Source organism: Zea mays, chromosome 6, assembly GCF_902167145.1.
Source record: "Zea mays cultivar B73 chromosome 6, Zm-B73-REFERENCE-NAM-5.0, whole genome shotgun sequence".
In the NCBI taxonomy this organism is placed as follows: Eukaryota; Viridiplantae; Streptophyta; class Magnoliopsida; order Poales; family Poaceae; genus Zea; species Zea mays.
In genome coordinates, this window is record NC_050101.1 from 174940813 (window position 1) to 174964346 (window position 23534).

Consider the following 23534-nt stretch of genomic DNA (forward strand, 5'->3'; position numbering starts at 1 on the left):
GATGGTGAACCTCCTGAGTTTATCCCTACGTAACCCTCGCCGACTTATCCTCGCATGGCTCCGTTGCATGGGGGCTTCAGCGCAGGAAAGTCGGGTCTCTGTTGCGATTTATTCGTTCGCCGTTGTGGGCCGTCCGGGTTTGCACCAATCCGGTCTCACGTCTTCTCTTCTTTGTTGGTTGTCTTTCCCCAGGCCCACGAAAGAATGACCTTACGAATTATTGGGCCCTTGGGCCTTTCGTGAGGTCTTTTATATCTTTAGTGGACCCAGGGGATATCTATCCCCCACACTTACTATATCCATGCATCAATCAAATTATTTAATAAATTAAATTGACCAATCAGATAGTTCTCTGTCTCGAGCATAGAGCCAAGACACATTTTCTTCGTTAAAATACGTGTTTTGAGACTTTTTACATTTACCACTTAAACACACTCGAAAATTTTTTATATTACCCCTTAAACACACTCGAAGACAACTAAAGACACCCATGGTAAATGTTCTTATGTTGCAGCCTAAAAATTAGTTTGCAACCAGCACAAATAAAAAGTTTTAATAAGTACTCCTTGCGTTCTAAAATATAAGTCTTTCCAAGATTCTTTGAGAGTCAAAGTTTTTAAGGTTTGATCAAAAGTATAGAGAGAATCATAAAAGATTCATGACATGTGATAAATATAGTATGAAAATATATTTAATAGAGAATCTAATGGTATACATTTGATATCGTAAATGCTATTACTTTATTATATAAATTTAGTTAAACTTAAAAAAACTTTGACTCCGCAAAAATCTTAGAATGATTTATATTTTTGAACGGAATGAGAATAAAAGAGTTAGCACTACAGATTAGGTAGGTTACATCATATGCACATTGTTTGTCACTAGAGCGAAACAGGCCAGCGCCGTGCGGGCTGCCTAGCTGGGGCCTGGGGCTCTATCTCTCTCTCATTTCACGTCACTGCGCCACACGGACGGTCGAGCGCCAAGTCTCCATCACTGCGTCAGCAGGTCACCGGGGCAGCGTTCGCGTGACGTGACGGCACAAACTCTTCATCTCCATCTATCTGCGCCAGGTGCCGCCAAAACGAGGTCGGCACCCACAGGCCACAACCCAACCCAACCCAACCCAACTGAATCCAACGGGACACGAGAGCGACGTCATGGTGCTGGAGGTGGGCACCGCCGTGGGAATACGAACCACCTCCACTTGGGCTGCAGGTCCAGCCGCCCGGCGCAGATCACGGGGCCAGGTCGTCTCCTTCGCCCTCGCTCCCGCGTCGTCCCGCCGGGTCCGGCACCGTTGCCGCGCGATGCAACAGCACGAGGAGGAGCAGGAGCGGCCGCCGACCGTCCGCGCGGTCACCATCCCCTTCGCCGACCTCAGGGTAATCTTCCCCGGTGTTGAGTGTTGCCGTCTCGGGAGGGAGGGAATGTGTGTGTGTGTGTGTGTCACTTCTCATGATTCTGATCACGTGCCGTTCGGCGGCGGCGGCGGGTGGGCGTGCGCAGGTGCCGGACAGGGACCTTGGCGACAAGATCGAGGAAGGTCTGGGTCCCCATGGGCTCGGCATCGTCACCATTGCCGATGTGAGTAGCAACCGTGGTGGAACTGATTGCATCGTGATTTCGAGCCATGGGTTCCTTAAACTGTCTTGATCCTGGTCCACGCAGGTACCTGAGTTTCCAGAGCTAAGAAAAAGGCTGCTGCGCTTGGCACCCAGGCATGTCGTTTATGCTCATAACATATTAACATGTTATATATGCCCCCCTCATTCCTCCTGTACTGGGTGGTTTATTCTGCTCCTGAGTCAAGAGTTGTTTGTTTACTGATGATGATTGATGAAAGGTTCCTGTTCTTCGTTCTTGCTTGCTTGCTTATTTGTCAGGATTGCAAACCTTCCTGAAGAGGTGAAGAAACAGCTTGAAGATCCAGATAGCAGGTCGTGCTGTTTGTCAACGATTTCGTTATGATCGCACCCACCTGAAAACTCCTGCTTGTGACTAGGGTATCGATTGCTAGCAGCTAGATTATATTATATGCACTTGTCATCTGCAGATATAACTTTGGGTGGAGTCATGGGAAGGAGAAACTCGAGTCCGGGAAACTTGGTATGACACTGGTCCATTCCGTGAGTTATCATGTAGTATCCTGTTGTATGTGTGGGGTAGGAGTACTATTCATCCTTGAAACCTGCTGCGGTGCTGCCAAGAAAGCAAGTTTTTGGACAGGATCTCATTCCTACCATGAGGCTATCTGTTGAGCTCTGCTCGGCTCCCATGACTATTGTGCATGAACTTCTTTCCTAAGATAAACTCTGATTACTGCATGCAGACACATTTAAAGGTTCCTTTTATGCGAACCCTGTTTTGGATGTCCCTACTACTGATGATGTGCTTGTAAGTAGGTAAAGTGTTTCTAGCATGGAACTGTCGTCTCGATTTCCATCATGGTCCAATACCATGATCTAACATTTTAAACATCTGATGATGTTTAACCTGCAGGTATCCATCATATTGCCGACCAAATATATGGCCAAACGATAATCTTCCTGAGCTTGAGATAGGTATGACTGAATGCATTCGATAAGCCATCAATGTGACTTCAATCTGTTTTTTTCCTTTGCATTTTCACATTCATACCTGGAAACTAGACTATGTTTACAGATTTCTTTTCCCTTTTTTGTAGCATTTAAAGATCTTGGGAAGCTGATGATGGAAGTTGGTTTGATGTTGGCTCATCATTGTGATCGCTATGGTATGTGTTGCAGAACCATAAGGTCCATTACTATAACTCGGTGTGATTTCCGGAAAATTAACTCATGAGGCTTAAGCAGAGCATGATCTCTATGCTTGATGCTCCATTCAGAATAGTCTTTCTTTTTTCTTTCATCATGATATTCTGTTTATCAATTAGTTAAATGGATCAACCTTTGCTGCTTTTCAGTAATGAGGCAAGGAGTAGGGTCATATGATGGTGACAGTCTTGAGCAGACAATTGCTCGTTCAAGGTGTCACAAGGGTCGTCTGTTGTACTATTTCCCACGACAGTTTAGGTGAACTTTATAATCATATATGCAGGCCTGGATTAATAAGCATGCATGAATGCATTTTTTAAGGTGATAATACATCATTCAAGTGTGTTGTAGTTAGAGTGTACAAAATTATGTTCAGCATAGTTCTTTTTTTTGTTGAACACGCAGAAGAGACGTGCGTGGATACTTCACAAAACTCACGTACCTGTGTCAGATACCGTATCGGATACCGATACTTCGTGGATACTCCCGGATACGTATCTGATACGTATCGAATATTTTTGCGATTTTAAATAAATAAAAAAACCAGGATACTCCTAGGGTACCTTCCTGATACCTATGGGATACTTACCTTCGTATACAACCGTTCGGCACATTCATGCTCCTATAACGAGCAGTCAAAGGCCCAAAGACGCCTCGGTGCTTCCACTCGCCCGCCGCCACCAACTGAACTATGCCGCCAGCTGTCGGTCGCCGATTTGGGCCACCATGCGACAATTTGTGAGTTTGTAGCCGCCGCCGCGGACTGTGGGGTGTGGGTGTGGCCGCCGTTGGCGACCCGTGTCGTGGTGACACCCACCGATCTACAAATCGATGTTGGTGTGTGTCGTAGTCATCTGTTTACCCTTGCCACAAACCGACCTGCAGGTCCATGTTCTTCCCTCCTTGGTTCTCAAACTCCTTGCTTCTCTGACTTGATGGAGTATTATCATATTATGGTCTGTTAGAACTTAGAACCTAAAGAATAAAGTTCCTAGGTCTGATAGCTTGATGGCCTGAACTTTATTATCTATGCACTGGTTGTGAACTTGTGTGGTCCACTATTCCAGGATTTAGTTTTTTTATAATATATACTTGTGTATCGCCGTATCGGTGTTTTTCGAGAAATAGCGTATCAGGGTATCGCCGTATCACGAATCTGTATTCGTATCGCCGTATCAGGGTAACATGGGAGACGTGTATCATTATATTAAAGACAAGAGGGAAAAGGTCCCCCCTTGCAACTTCATTTTTTTAATGAATCATAATATTAATGATGTATTTTAGATGCAGGGTTTTCAGTTAGTTTGGGAATTGATGTATTTGTCTCTTATGGCAGCAAGCAGACAGACTTCGACTCGGTTTCATCATGGTGTGGATGGCACACTGATCATGGATCTCTAACAGGTGACCCATTTTACCACTATGGTGTTTTTTGGAAGGAAGATTTCATTTCCTTCTAAGATCAGTACATCGAGTTGATACACGGCCTTGAAACAACCTCACAACCTCTGCCTAAGGGCTACTTTGGGAACCTCAAATCCCCTTCGGGATTGGAGGGGATTGAGGTGGAAATGAACTAATTTCCCCTCCAATCCCCTTTAATTCCGAAGGGGATTTGAGTTTCCAAACTAGCCCAGTGATAGACACATAGGTTAAGTTTAAAAGTATTTTGAGCATGCTCTAGTGACATTCAATCGTAATAATAGATCGCCGCCAATATGCCCGGATAATGATATCCTTCGCCACCTGCTCCAATTGTTGCAATGCCGTTGCAACCGTATCCCAGAACTCCGGCTGTTGAAGGATTATAGCTCACGAATGGAGCCTGTGAGAAATTGCATAGATAACCTGCAATGGAGAGTATTCTTTTTCTTCTAAAAAATAATATCATTCGTGCGCAACCCTGATAGACCAACATGTCACTGCTGCCCCAAGTAGTACTAGTGATCTCAATTGTTTTGCCACTCCATTTAACTAGCCTCCAACTCCAAACATATGTGCAACTTGAGAAAGGTCCATATATATATCTGTCATGGGCATCATAGGGAGTGAGAGGCAACAACCAGGCTGGGATAAGGTTAGAGAATAAGATTGAGATGAGCTGGGATAAGACTAGAGAATAATATTGAGATGAGAGAATTGTGGAGAGTTGGTTAGCATCAGATAAGTCCAAGAAAGTAGGAGTTAGTTGAGAGTTTGTAGGAGTAGTTGGTTAGCCATAGGGCTATTTATAAGCCGCATGGCAGCAGGGAATAAATCAAGCAAAGATCATTATCAAACCAATCTCTCTCTCTTGCAATGACCCTCTCAAGCGCCTAGGGCTGCTACCCTAGAACCAAGCCTGCGGCAGAGGGGTATAACCTCGCCGGAGAAGACAGCTATCCCCATGGACCGAAGGTCCATGACACCTGGTATCAGCTCCAGGTTATCCTCACCACCACCAACCGCCCATTCCTCACCACCACCAGCCGCCGCGCCATCTGCCACCACAACGCCCTCCCACCCGCCCTCTCCAACTCCAGATGCATTCACTAGGCTCGAAGAGAAGTGGGATCAATTCGTTGTGATGTTCCACCGCTACAAGGAGAAGACAGAGAAGGAACTCCAAGCAGCGGTGCGGCTTCAGGCGGCAGCGCGAGGGTTCCTGGCACGCCGCCGGGTACAGTCCCTTCGTGGGGAGAAGCACCTTGCTGTGGCCTCCAGGGCCACCCCATGGTCGTCATCACATGAGCAGGCCGTGGTGCGCCTGCAAGCCGCAGTGCGCGGCTTCCTTGTTAGGCGGGCGGTGCGGAAGCTGCACTTGTTGGTCAGCTCATCGCTGCACCAACTCGCAGCCTGCGCGCCCAACCACCAGGTCTCGTCTATACTTTTTGAACCCCCTGCAGAAGTCGAGATCTGGGTATGCAGCCCCCCTGCACGGCCAAAGAGGGTCGTCTCCTTCATTCGGGCAACTGCCTTGGTGCTGGACAGACCCAACATAAGAACGGGCTGGTTCCTCCTTCACCTTTCATCCAACGTGAAGTCCGCAGTTCAGCTCTTTCCTTGGGATCCAGGAGGACATGAGGACATAACTGCAGTTCAAATTTATATTTTAGTTCCACAATTATTTTGTATTTTCGTCTTAAATAATAAAGGTAAGCCGAGATGTAAAAGGCTTCACCTTAAGTCGTGTCAGGTAAGTCTATAGAAGCTCGAGGACGAGCTGGTCCTCAAGGGAGGAGATGTCATGGGCATCATAGGGAGTGAGAGGCAACAACCAGGCTGGGATAAGGTTAGAGAATAAGATTGAGATGAGCTGGGATAAGACTAGAGAATAATATTGAGATGAGAGAATTGTGGAGAGTTGGTTAGCATCAGATAAGTCCAAGAAAGTAGGAGTTAGTTGAGAGTTTGTAGGAGAAGTTGGTTAGCCATAGGGCTATTTATAAGCCGCATGGCAGCAGGGAATAAATCAAGCAAAGATCATTATCAAACCAATCTCTCTCTCTTGCAATGACCCTCTCAAGCGCCTAGGGCTACTACCCTAGAACCAAGCCTGCGGCAGAGGGGTATAACCTTCGGTCCATGGGGATAGCTGTCTTCTCCGGCGAGGTTATACCCCTCTGCCGCAGGCTTGGTTCTAGGGTAGCAGCCCTAGGCGCTTGAGAGGGTCATTGCAAGAGAGAGAGATTGGTTTGATAATGATCTTTGCTTGATTTATTCCCTGCTGCCCTCCGGCGAGGTTATACCCCTCTGCCGCAGGCTTGGTTCTAGGGTAGCAGCCCTAGGCGCTTGAGAGGGTCATTGCAAGAGAGAGAGATTGGTTTGATAATGATCTTTGCTTGATTTATTCCCTGCTGCCATGCGGCTTATAAATAGCCCTATGGCTAACCAACTTCTCCTACAAACTCTCAACTAACTCCTACTTTCTTGGACTTATCTGATGCTAACCAACTCTCCACAATTCTCTCATCTCAATATTATTCTCTAGTCTTATCCCAGCTCATCTCAATCTTATTCTCTAACCTTATCCCAGCCTGGTTGTTGCCTCTCACTCCCTATGATGCCCATGACAATATCACACAAAACGATAGTAAAAAACAATTACCCCTCTTCATGACAAAATGACAAAAGCATCAAGTTTGGCTTCCATGCTAGTTACGCATAATTAAATTGCCTTTTGTTGTTACCTCCCTAAGATACCACAGAAAAATCTTTTACCATTATGGTTGAATGAAATATTTAATTAGTTTTGTGGCATAATATGTAAAAATATGGTTCAGTTACCATCAAACAAGCGACATTTTTATAGTTAATGTGCGGTAATCTGATTAATGCAGGGCTTACATGTGGCTTGTTTACGAAGAATTCTATGGAGGTACCATGTCCAGACAGTGCAGCTGGACTATACATTCGGACTCGTGATAACCAAGTTGTTAAGGTAACTTCCTGCAGAGTGTAAATTTCTCATCGATTTCTTTATATGAGAGTTTCTATCAGTTATAGATGATAAATCATGTGGGAGATCGTCGGCTCGTGGCTATTGTAGCACATGATTCATGCTGCACCGAAACTATTGATGCCCTTGACACAATAATAACTCGTTGCCATTGAAAATCGCTGTTTTGTGCTGATTTTGTTTGTTTGGATGCCATAGGTTGTGTTCGACGAGGATCAGCTAGCTTACCAAATCGGGGAAACTACTGAAATACTGTCAAGAGGTTATCTATGTGCAACCCCACACTGTGTGCAGGTATTGTTGAAACCAAAATTCATCTCGATAACTAAGCATGTGTTTTTCGCATACATTTTACTGGTTTTGTGATGTGATAACTAATGTCCTACAGTTTTTTTAATGCTATTGTTTCTAGGCACCCAGCAGCGAAAATGCTTCAAATGTTGACCGCTCTACTTTTGCCTTGTTCATGCAACCAGATTGGTACGTCCAAGCTTTGTTCTTCTTATATTATATGTGTCATATTAGCCATTTAGCCCACTTTTGCTTTCCTTTCGTGTACCAAATAATTTGCTGGCCGTATTGTATTGAGTATTGAGCATGCTATTTCCATCTGGGAACTAGCGAGGCTAGCTGGTCCGTCGTTCTGCAAATATTGCTGATCATGGGCTTTCAAATTCAATTTTTTTTCTCTGTTCAACCGTTTGGCAGGAATGAGAAGCTGAAGTTTCCAAGCGAAATCCCCTATCACCAAGAGGTTCGTGTGATCTGCTGATCTCTATACTCTTGCGGTCGGAACTCGTAATTTCCTCCCCCCAAATGATTAAGCTTGTGTTGACCTTGACCAGTTGATTCCACCAAACGGAACGCTGACTTTCGGGGAGTACTCAGAAAGGCTGGTAGACAAGTATTACCAGACAACAACGTAGAGCATACCTCAAGAAAAGCTACCGTCCATACGTTCGTACCATCAAGTGTGTTCTTGTGTATTCATTTTTAGCTTTGATCATAACTCTGTACAAAATATAGTCGATCATCGAATCGAATACAGCGCACAGTAATGTATCACGCCTATTGCTTTGGGTGAATTTACGTATACTACTACGACTAAGAAGCTAATGTTTAGATGCTAATCTAATATACATCCTGCAGAACAGTCGTTTTCTGGAGTTATCAGAGGTTCCCGCCGCATTTCTTATGATTACTGCACAGCATTAGTGTGTTTTGGTTGAAACCCCCAGGACTAGGGTTTTAATAGGACAAACTTTTTGCGTGACAGAAAAACATGGTTTTCATGCAGCTGCACATAGATGGAACGAAAGCGCGATGTACGAACTTGTTCGAGATACAAGTGCCCCCCTAGATCCTCAAGCACAAGGAACATGACACCGTACAGCTCCGGTGATATATAAAATGACCTGACCTACAACACAAAAAATCAGCTATATATGCCCCAGAATAGGAGAGAGAATCGCCAGACAAGGGGTAAGAACAGATATCTTGGCCATCAGGACTATTTGGACCATGCAACGGCATCAATTTCGGATTGGGCACTCCGGTACAGCTCGAGCCTCTTTGCAAGGTTAGTTCTGCGTTCCATGACTGCTGGGTCTTCGTCAAGAAGTTTGGAAAGCTGCTTCATCTGCATACCAAATAGTAGAATTATAAGATATGACAGTTCCATTAGACCTCTCATAAGGCATTCCTTCAACAAGGTGTTGATGGCTTCCAGTGCTTGCAGCATTGAAATATTTACATATTGGAGATGTGGTAAAGGCTATCATCAGCCCACAAACAACGACCAACAAGGAAGCTACAGTATATCGAATGATCGAACAAACAAGGCAAGCGCTACAATATAATGAAATTAAAGGTATAGTAATACAAAGCCATGACCAATAATTCCTTTCAAATGATGACAAATCTCACCTCTCTTGCTCCCAGTTCAGTGAAGAAGTGATCGAGCAGCGAGCGCTTGGCCTCTCGCACTTGACAATAAACAATAGATTTTGGGATGGAGTTCCTCAAGGTCGAACACACCATATTAACATATGACAGAACAGTTTGTCCTGTTGATCGTTTAGTACAGTGAGATGTTAAGCAGTAAATAATCAACTATCAAGCAAAAATGCAGAGATCATATAGGCCTTACCAATTCGTCTAAGATAAGAGTCATTATATCTATCAAAAATAGAGTGGCTTGGATTTCCACCCTTCTCAACATCCTGAGGAAGCTTCCTGAAGAAATCTACTGTCAAGTAGCTGCATTCCATGTCAACTAGCTTTAATGTATTTTTCTTGCTTTCATCCCTCATTCTATCCAATGACTCAAAAGCTGCATTGCCTACTTCCACACGAAGGGTGGGAAACTGCTTCAGTTCCTGCAGAAAGGTAATCAAACAGTTTAAATAAGCATCCTATAGACATTATTTTGTCGGGGGTTTGCATGGTATAATAGTAGAAAAGAGGAAAACTTACATGTGTTTCATTGATAGCCTTGCGGACAAGGTCCTTGAGAATTGCATGGACCTGCCAATGTGACATGTCAATACATATTCAGCCACTATTACATGGATAGTGAAGACAAGTGCCAAGTAACTAAATAATAATGACGAACTATGCAATATACACTTTGCACTATGACTACAAATTAAGAGTCTCATGCCAATAGTTTGGTCCACTGTTTGTTAAAAGAGAAGCTGAGGTCATAGTGCATATTTGTGCAAAGAATGATCTCCACAAAATCCTCATTTGTTGTAACATGTCATATATGACTAGTCAGCCCTCATCTGAGTGAAATAACACCTAATTAATCAATGCATAGTTAAGCAAATTGTTTGATATGTCGTGTGGGTAAATTCAGCCTAATAACACAACATGATAAAAGACAAAACGACCCTTATTTATTCTCAAATGTAATGGCACCTCAGTTCAAATAAATATAAATGTGCGCAACAACAACCCCACAACCCAATAAAATCATACAGGATAAACAGAATGTGTCGGCTTAATGAACTGTTTGAAACAATGGGCAAACTATCAAGTATAGGCCCAGCTGATTCAGCAGCACAGCAACAACGGAAGTTCTGCCACAGTTCCAAGTGAGAGAAAATTAAGGCCTTGGAGCTCATGATGAATTTCGAGGGGGCATGTTCATAGGTATAATTGGCATACCGCGTCAACAGCCGCCTCAGCAGGACCTCTGATACTAATAAGACAAGATTCTATAAGGCGTCTATATCCTTGTTCTGGAGCTATCAAGTGAGGCTGGTATCCATCAGCCTCTGTTATAAGCTTCCTCACATTTTCCATAGAGAGTTGTTTATCAAACTGCAATCGTTTAATAGCTACAGGAAATTGATTGTCGAAGACATGGTAAACTTTCTCTCCGCCAGGGCGCCTGAACAGCACAAAACAATGGGTTACAATTCATAAAACAAGCCTTAAGTATATATCTCTGCTACAAGTTGAACTCATTGGAAATTGCACAGAATAGCAGAAAAATGGTTTTGTTATTCATTTAACACCTTTATAAGCTTTGTCTGAGTAACACATCGGTATTTTCAATATTACAATGTGACTATAAATAAAGAGGTTCAACAAGAATGATTCGACAACAAGCAAGAAAAACGTCCGAGCCCCTGAATGGCGTTCAATTTTGCACCAGAAGATTAAATTTAGGGGTCGTCTCTCCCCTTGCTCTAGATTCCTAGCTTCATCGAACTTTCATGGTACTAGTTAAACTGTGACAAAACTGACTAAACAAAATCTTAAGCAGACTGTCTACATGCATTACAATATATAACTCTGCATCAAACATCATAACAGGAGACGATAAATGTTACTAGGATTTGAGGATTTTTTTACAGAACCTAAAAATGTTATCAAGTCATGTCAAATAAAACTCTGAAAAAGTGACTGGAAATATTGTTTGGAACATACACTCCATCCAGATGCTCTTTGTAAATACCATCAAACATACGGCATATTTCCATGATCGTGTACAGCTTCCCCTGTGTTTACCAATAAAATGTGATCAACTAACTGAAGGGAAAGGGAGTTAGCACGTGGCAAACCCTGATACTATGACAGAATATAACTATGTGTGCTAGTACAAAAAGAACAAGTATCAACCACACATGACTAGAAAGGGAAAGCATCACAATTCAAATATTATTAATGTGCCTGCAGCAGAAAACAAACACATAGGCGAATATTTAAGATGATAACATGCAAGAGAACCTAGTCATTGAGCAGGTTGATCAATAGAAATGCGCAAAAATTGAAGGGTACAATTAGTTATGCTATCAGATAACGCTGCCAAGTAAAGCTAATGAGGGCCGTATGAAAAACAATATGCACACAACATTAGACTGCTAGTGGGAAAATGTGGGCTGTCTTACCCCAGCATCATTAGCAATGGGTTTTCCAAGACGATTAAGTTCAGTTTCCAGCTCTGCAATTGTCTTTGTTATAAGAGATTGGATCCCCGGAATCCTTGATTTGATCACTTGTTCCAAATGCTTCATAAACACCAAAGGTTATAAGTCAAAGAGTCAAACTAGCATTATTTGCATCTACATTAAAGAGAAAAGGGCATACCTTTGAAAGCATCTTTCCTAAATATTCAGATCCCATCCTAGAAGCCATGTGCTTATATTCTGGTGTAGATGCAAAATACTCTCGCTCTCTACGCCTAGCAGCAATCATGTCCACATTCTTGTTGATGTCTTGTTGGGATCGATTAACAACACCAACCCATGGTGTTTGGAGACGGTAAGATCTTCCTTCCAGTATCTGCAGGAAATAATTCAATACAAAATCAAATTCAAGCCATCATTCAGATAGCCTTTGTTGATACAACTGATGACCCATATATTTGATCCTTATGTTCTGTTTACAGTTAAGACTATGAGCGCAACCTAGAGAATTGGTGTCGCTAAGACAGGTTACAAGGTGTAAGGCAAAAAAAATACAGCAAGGATCAAAATAATACAGAATACAGTATAGATTATAGAAGTCAACCGACGTCGACAGCGTTTGGTTGCTAGGTTGGTCCAAATATTACCAATAAAGTCAAGGAACACCTAAGCAAAGACTGTTATAATAAGATAATGCTACAGCAAGCTATTAAGTATCTAACAAATGATTAAAGTTTAAAATCATACAAACTTACATCAACAGCATCGGTACCCTTATCCATCAGATCAATTTTTGTGAGCACACCAAAGGTCCTTTCACCTGAATCAACAACCGTGCACTTCTATAAAACATGTACATGACTTAAGATAAACAATGTACAAAAATTACACGAATGCAGTAAAAGTATTTCTTTCATAAACTAACTTGAGAACAATGGCAGGAATTATCTGCGTAATGTAAATTAACTTTCAACAGAGATGGACAAATCGACATTTGGTGTATGAAAATCACAAGACTGTCAGACCATACCAATTTTCATCATATCAAACAAACTCAAAATTATATATCATTATGAAGCTTCCTGGCATGCCAAAAGTTAAAGCATATGTGACAATAATCATTAAAGAAATATATAGTCTTATATTGTATACGCATAGCATGAGTTAGGAAAATATGGGGGATCAAAGCCAACTATAAATGAAATCCCATGAATGAAATGTGGTTTTGATTTTCATCCTAAAACAGAACCTTAAACTCAACAAGCATTAGGAACAATTAGACAGTGCTTGCGGGCTTGCGGCGCTGCTTCCATTTTATGTATCCGACTAGTTTTAAACTGGTCTTGCTATTTTGATAAATTAATCAAAGTGTGTTGTGTGCGCGCATTGACAAGTATAAGCAAGAAAGTATGTACTAACCACATTGTATATCAGCTTTCTTTGAACTGACAAAAGAGGCATACCTTTGGGATCAACTTCCCGTGAAATCTTGATTGCATCAGAAGTAGCAAGGTCCTGATTGGCTGGGGACACAGCCAGAATGATACAATTTGGCTGAGAAAAGAAATAAAACTAATTATATACCAGTTTTCGCAATACATAGAACATAAGTCAATAGCTAAAAGATGTTACAATATGACTAGGAACAAAAGCATGCAAATCTAGACAAGGGTTGAAGTAAAGATTGCCAGTGTGGATAAGCACAGATGAACATCTTATCCAGTTAATTCAAGCATGATCAGCAATGAAATGTCAACAATATAAAATGAAGGCAGTTGAAGTAAACCATACCTTTTCAATATATGAGCGAACCATGTTTTCAATGTCATGTACAATACTCTCCGGTTGGCCATCTGCCAAGAGTAAAGACAATAGCAATCTAGAAGATTAGGGCAAGATCACAATAACATCAAAATAAAGAACAAGAAAAAAATAATTGACAATCACTTACCAACTGCTACTTTAGTAAGCCCAGGAAGATCAATAAGAGTAAGATTCACAACTGCGAGAATGTAAAATTGTCAAACACACACACAAAAAAAGGGACACGGAACTATATCAGATAAACCACACAACACGGTTCAAATGTGGTACGGCTGCCCAACCTACAGCAGAGTCGACAAGCTAAAGGAACCCTTAAATCCTTTGCAACAAACAACACTCACTAGGAAGAGGACAGTTGAGATGTGATAATGCGACGGTAACAATGTACCCTTCAAGAGTTTGCATCTTACCATGGGGAGAAAATATGCTTAAATGGATAGGGACAGTTGATATTTGCTTTGAACGGCCTGTTTCTCGGTCAGTTTCATCAGCTATCTCCTTTCTCACAGCAGCTGCAAGAATACAACTACCATTATGTACCAAGTATCATTTGATAAACTGAGTTTATACAATTTAAAATTCAGACAATTCTGGTTTAGCATTGAAGACCATTTCCCATAAAGCAAGTGTGTGTGTTAGTTCATGTTTAAGGAAAAAACAGCAAACCAGAAGCTAGTATGATAGCATAATTAAAATAATAATATAGAAAGGATGTTTCCATTAGCAACACGAAATTCAACTATAGAACAGTCCTCAACCATAAGTGACAATATAGTTTTATATAATACTATCTCATCAGTCATGAATCATGCAGCTCCAAAAGTAGAAAGGAGCAGATGAATTACCAAAATCTGTAAATCTCTTTCTCGGAAGATGCATGAACTCTGCATATTCCCTGTCACCATCAATTCTGTGGAGCTGCAGCACCAGCGGCCGCCGGGTTACAATGCCTGCAGATACCATTCCAGCCACAATCAGAACACCTAAACAAGAAGTAGCACTGGGATTCACCGCAAATACTCCTTGCTACAAAAGTACCTGAACCCCTCGGTAGGAAATCCTTCCCAACCACGCTCTCCAACACAGATGATTTACCAGAGCTCTGTCAGCAAAATTCAAACGTCAAACTGCGACATTATTTGAATGCATGTAGAAATCGAAACGAGCTTATAGATGTTCACGAGAGCACGAATCCATTTTGAAAAATAGCATCGAACTACGATTTTCATCACGCAAACATCCAATGAACATACTCGCATCCGTACTTGATCACACTAAGTCACTAGTGGACTAGCTTCCCAACCAGACGGGAGTGCGGAACTCAGCAATTAATCAATCAAGCGGGTGGCTGGGCCTGGGCGCATCAAAACCGCTCCAGATGCAAACATGTAAGCGACCCAAATCCAACTTCCTGCACTACGAGTCCGAGTATTGCAGATCCAAGCACCGCCAAGCCGCATCAACAACTAACCCTCGCGGTTCCACCAGCAACCCGCGAGATCCACACCCACGAAGCTGGGGCGACAGCACCAGATCCAATCAGAACCAACGCGAAAAAACGTGCCCGGGAAGGGAAGAAGGGCACCTGTCCTCCAACGACGGCGATAGCCGGCAGCGAGTCCCAGAGCGTCGGGAGGGCGCTCTCCTCTCCGTGGTCTCCGAGAGCCGTGCAAGCCCTCTGCAGCTTGTTGACGAGGGTGATCAAGTTATCCATGGCCGCGGCGCAGGGTGGGCGAGATCTGGCCGGGTCGCGCGACGCGGCGGGGGAGTCGAGATCGAGACGCGGAGCAGGAAGAAGGGAGGCGGGGGAACGAGGTGAGGCCGACCGCCCAGCCGCGTCTAGGCGTCGGTCGTTGGTCTCGAGCTGTGGCCTGGATGGAGAGGTTGTGCAGGCGAGCGAGCGACGGTGGTCTGGTGTCTGGGAGCGTCGGAGTTGATTTGGGTTTTGAATTGAACGTGGTCTGTGTCGTACCAGCAGCGTGGTGGGCTGCCAGCTGATCTAGCTCTATGTTGCCATGTTGGGATGCTCTCTTCAGGTAGAGTTTCAGTAGATTTGATTTCCAGACTTGAGTTTCAGCTGATCTAGCTCTATGTTTGAATGCACTAAAGGAGTCGTCTCCTTCATCTGAAGAAATTAAATTTTACTTAGTTTGATTTGGAATTTAATATTTTACCATTTTCTAAAGCTTAGATATAAGCCTATCCTATATTCATAGGACATATATGGAAATTGTTTTCATAGGACATATATGGAAATTGTTTTTATGCATCACTGATCTTTGTTTTATTTTGCAACATATGACACGCTCTTCTGCTCGCTCCTTTTTAATAGAAATACTAGTAACTTAAGCGCGCGTCCCGCGCGCGTAGAAAACATTCAGTAATCCTGTAGAGTAATCTTGTGTAGCAAACATTTAGAAAGCTTGTGTATAGAACATTTAGAAAAAATAGCAATTATGTCTATTTTAAAGAAATAAGCGGTTGAAGTAAGTCTGGTTGAAAAACAAAAGAAACTTAGAAGCATGTAGACCTGTAAGGACAAAATAAAAGTAAGTTAGGTTTAGTGTTACCTTAACAAAACTTATGGAGCTGGGATTTCATCTTCAAATCAGCTTTTTCATAATCCACTGAGCTATAAAAAATTAGCACTGACAACTGATTTAAGCACCAAGTTGAGCCCCCTTAATTGCTGGAAAAATTTTCATTTTGGAAAGACATGGAACACTAGGTACACCCTATTGAACAAGACAACCATTCTTTCCGGCATGTTCCTTGCTAGACCCTTCTAAATGGACATGGATCACAGGATACATGGCTTTTTTCAAAACACAGATTATTTCAGAACTGGAGACACATCTGGTCCAACCGTCCAATAAGCCTTTGGCACCTTTTTTCACTTTGTGATTCGGACTGTGTTACTCCGATTGAAAACAAATTGCTGTACCATACCTGATACCAGTTTTGCGACCAATAACAGGTCAATGTGAATATGTTCTGCGACAATCAATGCCAATAATAGATGATCACCGTGAGTTATTATGCCTGTATGAGATTTTCTCTCTGTTTTTTTGTCTGTGTATTTTGTTTTATGTGCCAAAAATGGGCTGCTGTCGGAATTCCAGTGAACATGTCTCTGAAACATTGTTGAATAGCCTGCCCCCGATTTGACTTCAGTGTAAAGGAATCCAGTGTAATCACATCATAAGTTATGTCCAGAAGACAGTACCTAATGAGATAGAGAAGCCACACCAACAGTAGAACAGGCATAACTGATAGCTTCTTGTGTGGTTTGGTTTCCCCCATATACATGGAACCACTTCTGTCCTGGATTAAAATTCTACATGATACAATGCTGGCTACCATATTGAAGGGGAAAAAAACTAGGCATCTCTTTTACTTCATGGCTTAGTCTCCTCTTAACTCAAATATCTATAGAAACTAAACTCTGCAGACCTGGAAACAAATAGAGTACCACAGGGGCTAATAACACATACAGATCCCAAGTGTTATTTTATCTTTTACCACAGAAGATTGGATCAAAATATCATACAGGCATTGAGAAGCTACAGCTAGCCTAGTAGATCTGTTCTCTTCTACCACCCCATCATCGCCACCTACAGCAAAAAAAAGCACATATAAAGCAGCGTTAAAAACCATAGAAAACAAACAGGCATAAAAGCACATAGATTCATGTTTTGTTTTGGTCATGGGATTGTTTACTGCCCAATAAGGTTATCTTCAGCGGTCCTACTAATCACATCTCCTATTTTAAATTTTACTCTACAAACAATAAGAGGCGATAAATGGGAAAGCAGAGAGAGTAAACAACAGAACTCTCTATCTTAGAGTACCAGTAGTCCCAGCGTGGGTTTATCTTGGACGTTTGGTTTACCCCGTATGGGTACTGGGACCGGGAGTGGCGAGCGTTCCTGAAGGCACAACACCCGCATGAGCAGATGCAGACGAGAGCGGCGAGCACGGCGACGTCGAGCACAAAGATCTTGTGCCAGTCTTGGCGCACCTGCTCCATCACGCCGGCCCTGCACGAGTCGCACCGGTAGCAGAGGATGTCCGGGGCGTTCCACCGGTAGGAGTCCTCGTCCTGCGCCCCGACTGGCATGCCTCCGCTGTACTGGCACGCCGTCGGCGGCTTGCAGGAGCCGGACTGCTCGTACGACCGCCGGTCCTTCTGCTTCTCCTCCTTCTCCTGCTCGCGCTCGCGCTCGTCGGAGGCTGCGCCGGTCGAACACGTACGACCGCCGGTCCTTCTGCTTCTCCTCCTTCTCCTGCTCGCGCTCGCGCTCATCCTCCGACGAGCCCTCGCCGCTGCGGTCGTCGGCCTCGTGCCTGCTCCGCTCTTGCCGCTTCTCCCGCTCCTCCTCCCTGCACTGCTCCAGGCACCGGGGGCGCTGGTGCCAGGGCCGGTCCTCGCACCGCCGCACGTCGTGTGAGGGGGAGCAGGGGAAGGGGATGAGGTGCAGGGAGGAGCGGAGCGTGCGGCGGCGGCTCCTCAAGGCGTCGCTGCCCAGAAGGGGGAGATGAAGCGTCGTATCAGGGGGGAAAGGGGATGAGGCGCTGGTTCTGGAAGCGTCGCGGAGGTCAGTTTCCGTCCGTGGAGCTTTGAGCGGAGAGCTTTACGAGCGAGAGGAGACATCAACCGGTGATTGACGATCGGATGGTTCAAAAAAATTTTGACGACGTGGATGGACTGTGTTACTCCGATTGAAAACAAATTGCTGTACCATACCTGATACCAGTTTTGCGACCAATAACAGGTCAATGTGAATATGTTCTGCGACAATCAATGCCAATAATAGATGATCACCGTGAGTTATTATGCCTGTATGAGATTTTCTCTCTGTTTTTTTGTCTGTGTATTTTGTTTTATGTGCCAAAAATGGGCTGCTGTCGGAATTCCAGTGAACATGTCTCTGAAACATTGCTGAATAGCCTGCCCCCGATTTGACTTCAGTGTAAAGGAATCCAGTGTAATCACATCATAAGTTATGTCCAGAAGACAGTACCTAATGAGATAGAGAAGCCACACCAACAGTAGAACAGGCATAACTGATAGCTTCTTGTGTGGTTTGGTTTCCCCCATATACATGGAACCACTTCTGTCCTGGATTAAAATTCTACATGATACAATGCTGGCTACCATATTGAAGGGGAAAAAAACTAGGCATCTCTTTTACTTCATGGCTTAGGGGGTGTTTGGTTTCTAGGGACTAATGTTTAGTCCCTAGATTTTATTCCATTTTAGTTTCAAAATTGCCAAATATAGAAACTAAAACTTTATTTTAGTTTCTATATTTAGCAATTTATACACTAAAATGGAATAAAATCTAGGGACTAAACATTAGTCCCTAGAAACCAAACACCCCCTTAGTCTCCTCTTAACTCAAATATCTATAGAAACTAAACTCTGCAGACCTGGAAACAAATAGAGTACCACAGGGGCTAATAACACATACAGATCCCAAGTGTTATTTTATCTTTTACCACAGAAGATTGGATCAAAATATCATACAGGCATTGAGAAGCTACAACTAGCCTAGTAGATCTGTTCTCTTCTACCACCCCATCATCGCCACCTACAGCAAAAAAAAGCACATATAAAGCAGCGTTAAAAACCATAGAAAACAAACAGGCATAAAAGCACATAGATTCATGTTTTGTTTTGGTCATGGGATTGTTTACTGCCCAATAAGGTTATCTTCAGCGGTCCTACTAATCACATCTCCTATTTTAAATTTTACTCTACAAACAATAAGAGGCGATAAATGGGAAAGCAGAGAGAGTAAACAACAGAACTCTCTATCTTAGAGTACCAGTAGTCCCAGCGTGGGTTTATCTTGGACGTTTGGTTTACCCCGTATGGGTACTGGGACCGGGAGTGGCGAGCGTTCCTGAAGGCACAACACCCGCATGAGCAGATGCAGACGAGAGCGGCGAGCACGGCGACGTCGAGCACAAAGATCTTGTGCCAGTCTTGGCGCACCTGCTCCATCACGCCGGCCCTGCACGAGTCGCACCGGTAGCAGAGGATGTCCGGGGCGTTCCACCGGTAGGAGTCCTCGTCCTGCGCCCCGACTGGCATGCCTCCGCTGTACTGGCACGCCGTCGGCGGCTTGCAGGAGCCGGACTGCTCGTACGACCGCCGGTCCTTCTGCTTCTCCTCCTTCTCCTGCTCGCGCTCGCGCTCGTCGGAGGCTGCGCCGGTCGAACACGTACGACCGCCGGTCCTTCTGCTTCTCCTCCTTCTCCTTGCTCGCGCTCGCGCTCATCCTCCGACGAGCCCTCGCCGCTGCGGTCGTCGGCCTCGTGCCTGCTCCGCTCTTGCCGCTTCTCCCGCTCCTCCTCCCTGCACTGCTCCAGGCACCGGGGGCGCTGGTGCCAGGGCGTGCGGCGGCGGCTCCCCAAGGCGTCGCTGCCCAGAAGGGGGAGAGGAAGCGTCGTATCAGGGGGGAAAGGAGATGAGGCGCTGGTTCTGGAAGCGTCGCGGAGGTCAGTTTCCGTCCGTGGAGCTTTGAGCGGAGAGCTTTACGAGCGAGAGGAGACATCAACCGGTGATTGACGATCGGACGGTTCAAAAAAAATTTGACGACGTGGATGGTCTCATCGTTGCCGTTTCTGTTCGGCTTTAATATATAGAAATATCACATAAATATCTATTTCATATGACCAATAGTAATAGTAATATACACATATATTATCTATAAAACCATATTAGCTTAATTGATATATATCTAATTTGAGATTATTATAATGGAGTTTATTTCTAAGGATTCAAACGGGACCTAAAGGTAATAATTAGTTAGCTAAAAATTACTAGTGAAATTAGCTAACTAACGATTAAATGATGTATGGTTGAGGGTGTAGCCAATAGGAGGTGTTTAGATGTCTCCAGCTAGAAGTTAATAGCTGAACTATTATTTGAATTGTTTAAATGTCTCTAACTAATTTTAATCACTAACCGGCTCTAGTGCATTAAAATAGGTTCTTAGTATCAAGAAGTTCAATTTGACGACCTAAAAATCGTTATTATCCATGTGTTTGGTTGGGTGTATGGGTAGGAAAGTTACAGCCGCGGATACACAAAGCAATGTTTGTTTGGTTTAGACATGAACGCATGTAGATTGGCGGCGTGCAAATAAGAGACCTCAGCCAGGCTAAGCGCATACACCTAATAGCTGGGTAGGAGCGCGTGCACGAAAAAACGAGCACATTTTTATTTATTTTTTTATTATATTTTCTGATTAAAAGATTTAATCATCGAATACTTTTTATATTTATGTTCGCAAGATTTTTATGAACAAAACTAGGCTACTCATGCTATATAAAATTTAAATATTTATTTATGTACTCTTCTCTAGTACAAGCAACCAAACACTAACTATATGTGGCCTAAACGTACTAATACAAACAACCAAACAAAAATCTATGCACGGATCTATTTTGTTCATCAAGAGCTTGACTCCTCACGTACGAACCAGAGTACTACCATACATCAACCAATCACACGGTATATGGAGCACCGAATTTTGTGCATTAAAAATATGTATAATTGGAGTAAAGAATAAAAACGTGCTGCCAAAATTTAATCATCAAGCGCGAAGGTGCATTACTCTGACAGCTTTGAATGCCTTCTGTCAAATGGCCAAGAGATGTGCGTATCGTTATCATTGTATTAAAGAAAGGGGTACAAATCTCTACTACTCTATAAGGTTGTATTGTAGGCGTCCACAACTGAGTGGCGCACGGTTCTGCCCCCGCTCTGCTCCGCGATTCTCGCAGCCAATACGCGCAGATCTCGTCTCCTCCGCGGCTCCGCCATCAACGGAAGGTGTCCGAGGATCTCCTCCCCTCTCCTCCGCGATCCCCGTCATCGGCGCCGCCATCAACGCCCCCCTCGCGCCCTCCATTACCTCTGCTCCGCGATTTGCCACCTCATTCGGTTCCGCTGATCTTGTTCCCTCCGAACGCGTACCCGTCGCGACAGTTTTCGCCCCCACCGCGCCCAAGCTCACCGTCGTCGTGCACCGCGCCTCCTCCCTCACCCAACGTCGGGGCCGCCGGCCACAAGCACGCGCTCGCCCTGCCTCCTGCGCCTCCACCAGCTGACCTGGCTCCAGATCTGGACCCCGAGTTCGAGTCCTCGCTCGAGGCCATGGTGCTACTGCAGCGCTCCATCGCGGCAGTGGGAGCTACCCTTCAAGGTGGATGAGATGCTTAGCGAGGCCATGGTGGTGGTGGCGTGGTCGACCGTATCGGCACGGCAGCATCGGATGAGCGGCCGTCGGCGGGATGCTAAGCGGAAGAGCGTCACCATCAGCCCGGAGCTGTCGCAGAGCCAGAACCGCATCTACCTCTACGGCACCGTCAGTAAGGACATCTTCTCTAGGAAGATCCGGGGCCAGAGTCGATGATGGAGTCCGAGAGGGCGCCATCTCTCCTCCCTCGCTCGCCGGCCAATGGAACCGCCCACCCCCGCCATCCGCCCGGAGCTGTCGCAGAGCCAGAACCGCATCTCTCCTTCCTCTTCTCTAGGAGGAGGAACATCGGGCCTTGGCGACACGAGCACCTCGTGGCCCGGGTGCGCGACGACGAGGGACCCGCTCTGCTCTAACCAGGTACTCGCGTCATCCCAGGCGCATCCCTTAGGCTGTGGTGTGCGGATCCAATCCTATCTTCCCCAGCCCGCGCAGCCCCGGCGTACCCCCGCCCGCGGTTGCTGTTCGACAATCTCGCCCGCGAGATGCGTTGCGGCCCCCCTAACCCAAGCGAGGCATGGCGACACGGAGCTAGAAGGGCGCTGCTGCAGGGTCGCCCTTGGTGAGAGGGCGGGGTGATAGTCGCCTAGAGGGGGGGGTGAATAGGGCGAAACTGAAATTTACAAAAATAATCACAACTACAAGCCGGGGTTAGCGTTAGTAATAATAAATGAGTCCGCAAGAGAGGGCACAAAACAAATCGCAAGCAAATAAGGAGAGTGACACGTGGATTTGTTTTACCGAGGTTCGGTTCTTGCAAACCTACTCCCCGTTGAGGAGGCCACAAAGGCCGGGTCTCTTTCAACCCTTCCCTCTCTCAAACGGTCCCTCGGACCGAGTGAGCTTTTCTTCTTCTCAATCAACCGGGAACAAAACTTCCCCGCAAGGGCCACCACACAATCGGTGCCTCTTGCCTCGGTTATAATTGAGTGTTGATCACAAGAGCAAAAGAGAAAGAAAGAATGTGATCCAAGCGCAAGAGCTCAAAAGAACACGGCAAATCACTCTCTCTAGTCACTAGGGTTTTGTGTGGAATTGGAGAGGATTTGATCTCTTTGAATGTGTCTAGAATTGAATGCCTAGCTCTTGTAAGTGGTTGAGAAGTGGAAAACTTGGATGGCAATGAATGTGGGGTGGTTGGGGTATTTATAGCCCCAACCACCAAATGTGGCCGTTGGGGAGCCAGTCTGCTCGATGGCGCACCGGACAGTCCGGTGCACACCGGACATGTCCGGTGCCCCTGCCACGTCATCAGTGCCGTTGGAATCTGACCGTTGGAGTTCTGACTTGTGGGCCACCCTTGATGTCCGGTGGCGCACCGGACAGCTCCTGTTCATTGTCCGGTGCGCCAGTATGGGCAAACCTGACGTCAGCGCGCGCTGCGGCGCATTTAATGCCTCTGCAGGTAGCCGTTGGCGCGGGATAGCCGTTGTGCTGGAGTCACACCGGACAGTCCGGTGCACACCGGACATGTCCGGTGAATTATAGCGGACGAGCCGTTGGCTTTTCCCGAAGCTGAAGGGTTCCTGAGGCCGCTTCTCCATGGCGCACCGGACACTGTCCGGTGTACACCGGACAGTCCGGTGAATTATAGCGCGAGAGCCCCTGGAAATTCCCGAAGGTGGCGAGTTCGAGCTGGAGTCCCCTGGTGCACCGGACACTGTCCGGTGGCACACCGGACAGTCCGGTGCGCCCAGACCAGAGGGCCTACGGTTGGCTCTTTGCCCTTTTGTTGAACCCAACACTTGGTCATTGTATTGGCTATGTTGTGAACCTTTGACACCTG

The 23534-nt window shown here is 45.0% G+C and overlaps 4 protein-coding genes across 4 annotated transcripts; 1 reads left to right on the plus strand and 3 right to left on the minus strand.

Moving 5' to 3' along the window:
• The first annotated feature begins 1123 nt into the window (after positions 1–1123).
• On the plus strand, positions 1124–8309 carry LOC100277913 (uncharacterized). The gene is made up of 15 exons (NM_001366016.1): positions 1124–1385; positions 1510–1587; positions 1672–1721; positions 1887–1940; positions 2057–2109; positions 2333–2405; positions 2503–2564; positions 2687–2755; positions 2945–3053; positions 4132–4199; positions 7115–7215; positions 7432–7527; positions 7646–7713; positions 7942–7987; positions 8079–8309. The coding sequence occupies exons 1-15, from the start codon at positions 1161–1163 to the stop codon at positions 8157–8159; spliced, it is 1233 nt and encodes a 410-aa protein (NP_001352945.1). The 5' UTR covers positions 1124–1160; the 3' UTR covers positions 8160–8309.
• A 230-nt stretch (positions 8310–8539) lies between these two features.
• Positions 8540–15391, minus strand: LOC100285412 (dynamin-related protein 1A). The gene is given in 16 exon segments (NM_001158305.1): positions 8540–8872; positions 9160–9299; positions 9383–9611; positions 9709–9759; positions 10405–10630; positions 11173–11243; positions 11634–11753; positions 11833–12027; positions 12407–12471; positions 13115–13205; positions 13443–13504; positions 13603–13653; positions 13886–13987; positions 14321–14425; positions 14514–14577; positions 15061–15391. Coding segments are annotated over 16 exon segments (1830 nt in total). The 5' UTR covers positions 15190–15391; the 3' UTR covers positions 8540–8743.
• Positions 15392–16779: 1388 nt separating this feature from the next.
• LOC103630712 (tetraspanin-6) lies at positions 16780–18063 on the minus strand. The gene is made up of 2 exons (XM_008651761.3): positions 17327–18063; positions 16780–17089 (listed from the first exon to the last, which is right to left on the minus strand). Exons 1-2 carry the CDS (start codon positions 17779–17781, stop codon positions 17080–17082), a joined length of 465 nt encoding a protein of 154 aa, XP_008649983.1. The 5' UTR covers positions 17782–18063; the 3' UTR covers positions 16780–17079.
• An 822-nt stretch (positions 18064–18885) lies between these two features.
• On the minus strand, positions 18886–19722 carry LOC103630711 (tetraspanin-6). The gene is made up of 2 exons (XM_020539650.2): positions 19307–19722; positions 18886–19069 (listed from the first exon to the last, which is right to left on the minus strand). The coding sequence occupies exons 1-2, from the start codon at positions 19573–19575 to the stop codon at positions 19060–19062; spliced, it is 279 nt and encodes a 92-aa protein (XP_020395239.1). The 5' UTR covers positions 19576–19722; the 3' UTR covers positions 18886–19059.
• Between the last annotated feature and the right edge of the window lie 3812 nt (positions 19723–23534).

Excerpts from the sequence above, each read along its gene's own strand:
- LOC100277913 (NM_001366016.1), top strand. The coding sequence starts at position 1,161 with ATGGTGCTGGAGGTGGGCACCGCCGTGGGAATACGAACCACCTCCACT. Across the intron at positions 3,054-4,131 it reads TATTTCCCACGACAGTTTAG|CAAGCAGACAGACTTCGACT; the intron begins GTGAACTTTATA and ends CTCTTATGGCAG. Across the intron at positions 7,528-7,645 it reads CAACCCCACACTGTGTGCAG|GCACCCAGCAGCGAAAATGC; the intron begins GTATTGTTGAAA and ends TATTGTTTCTAG.
- LOC103630712 (XM_008651761.3), bottom strand. The coding sequence starts at position 17,781 with ATGAGCGCGAGCGCGAGCAGGAGAAGGAGGAGAAGCAGAAGGACCGGC.
- LOC103630711 (XM_020539650.2), bottom strand. The coding sequence starts at position 19,575 with ATGCCAGTCGGGGCGCAGGACGAGGACTCCTACCGGTGGAACGCCCCG.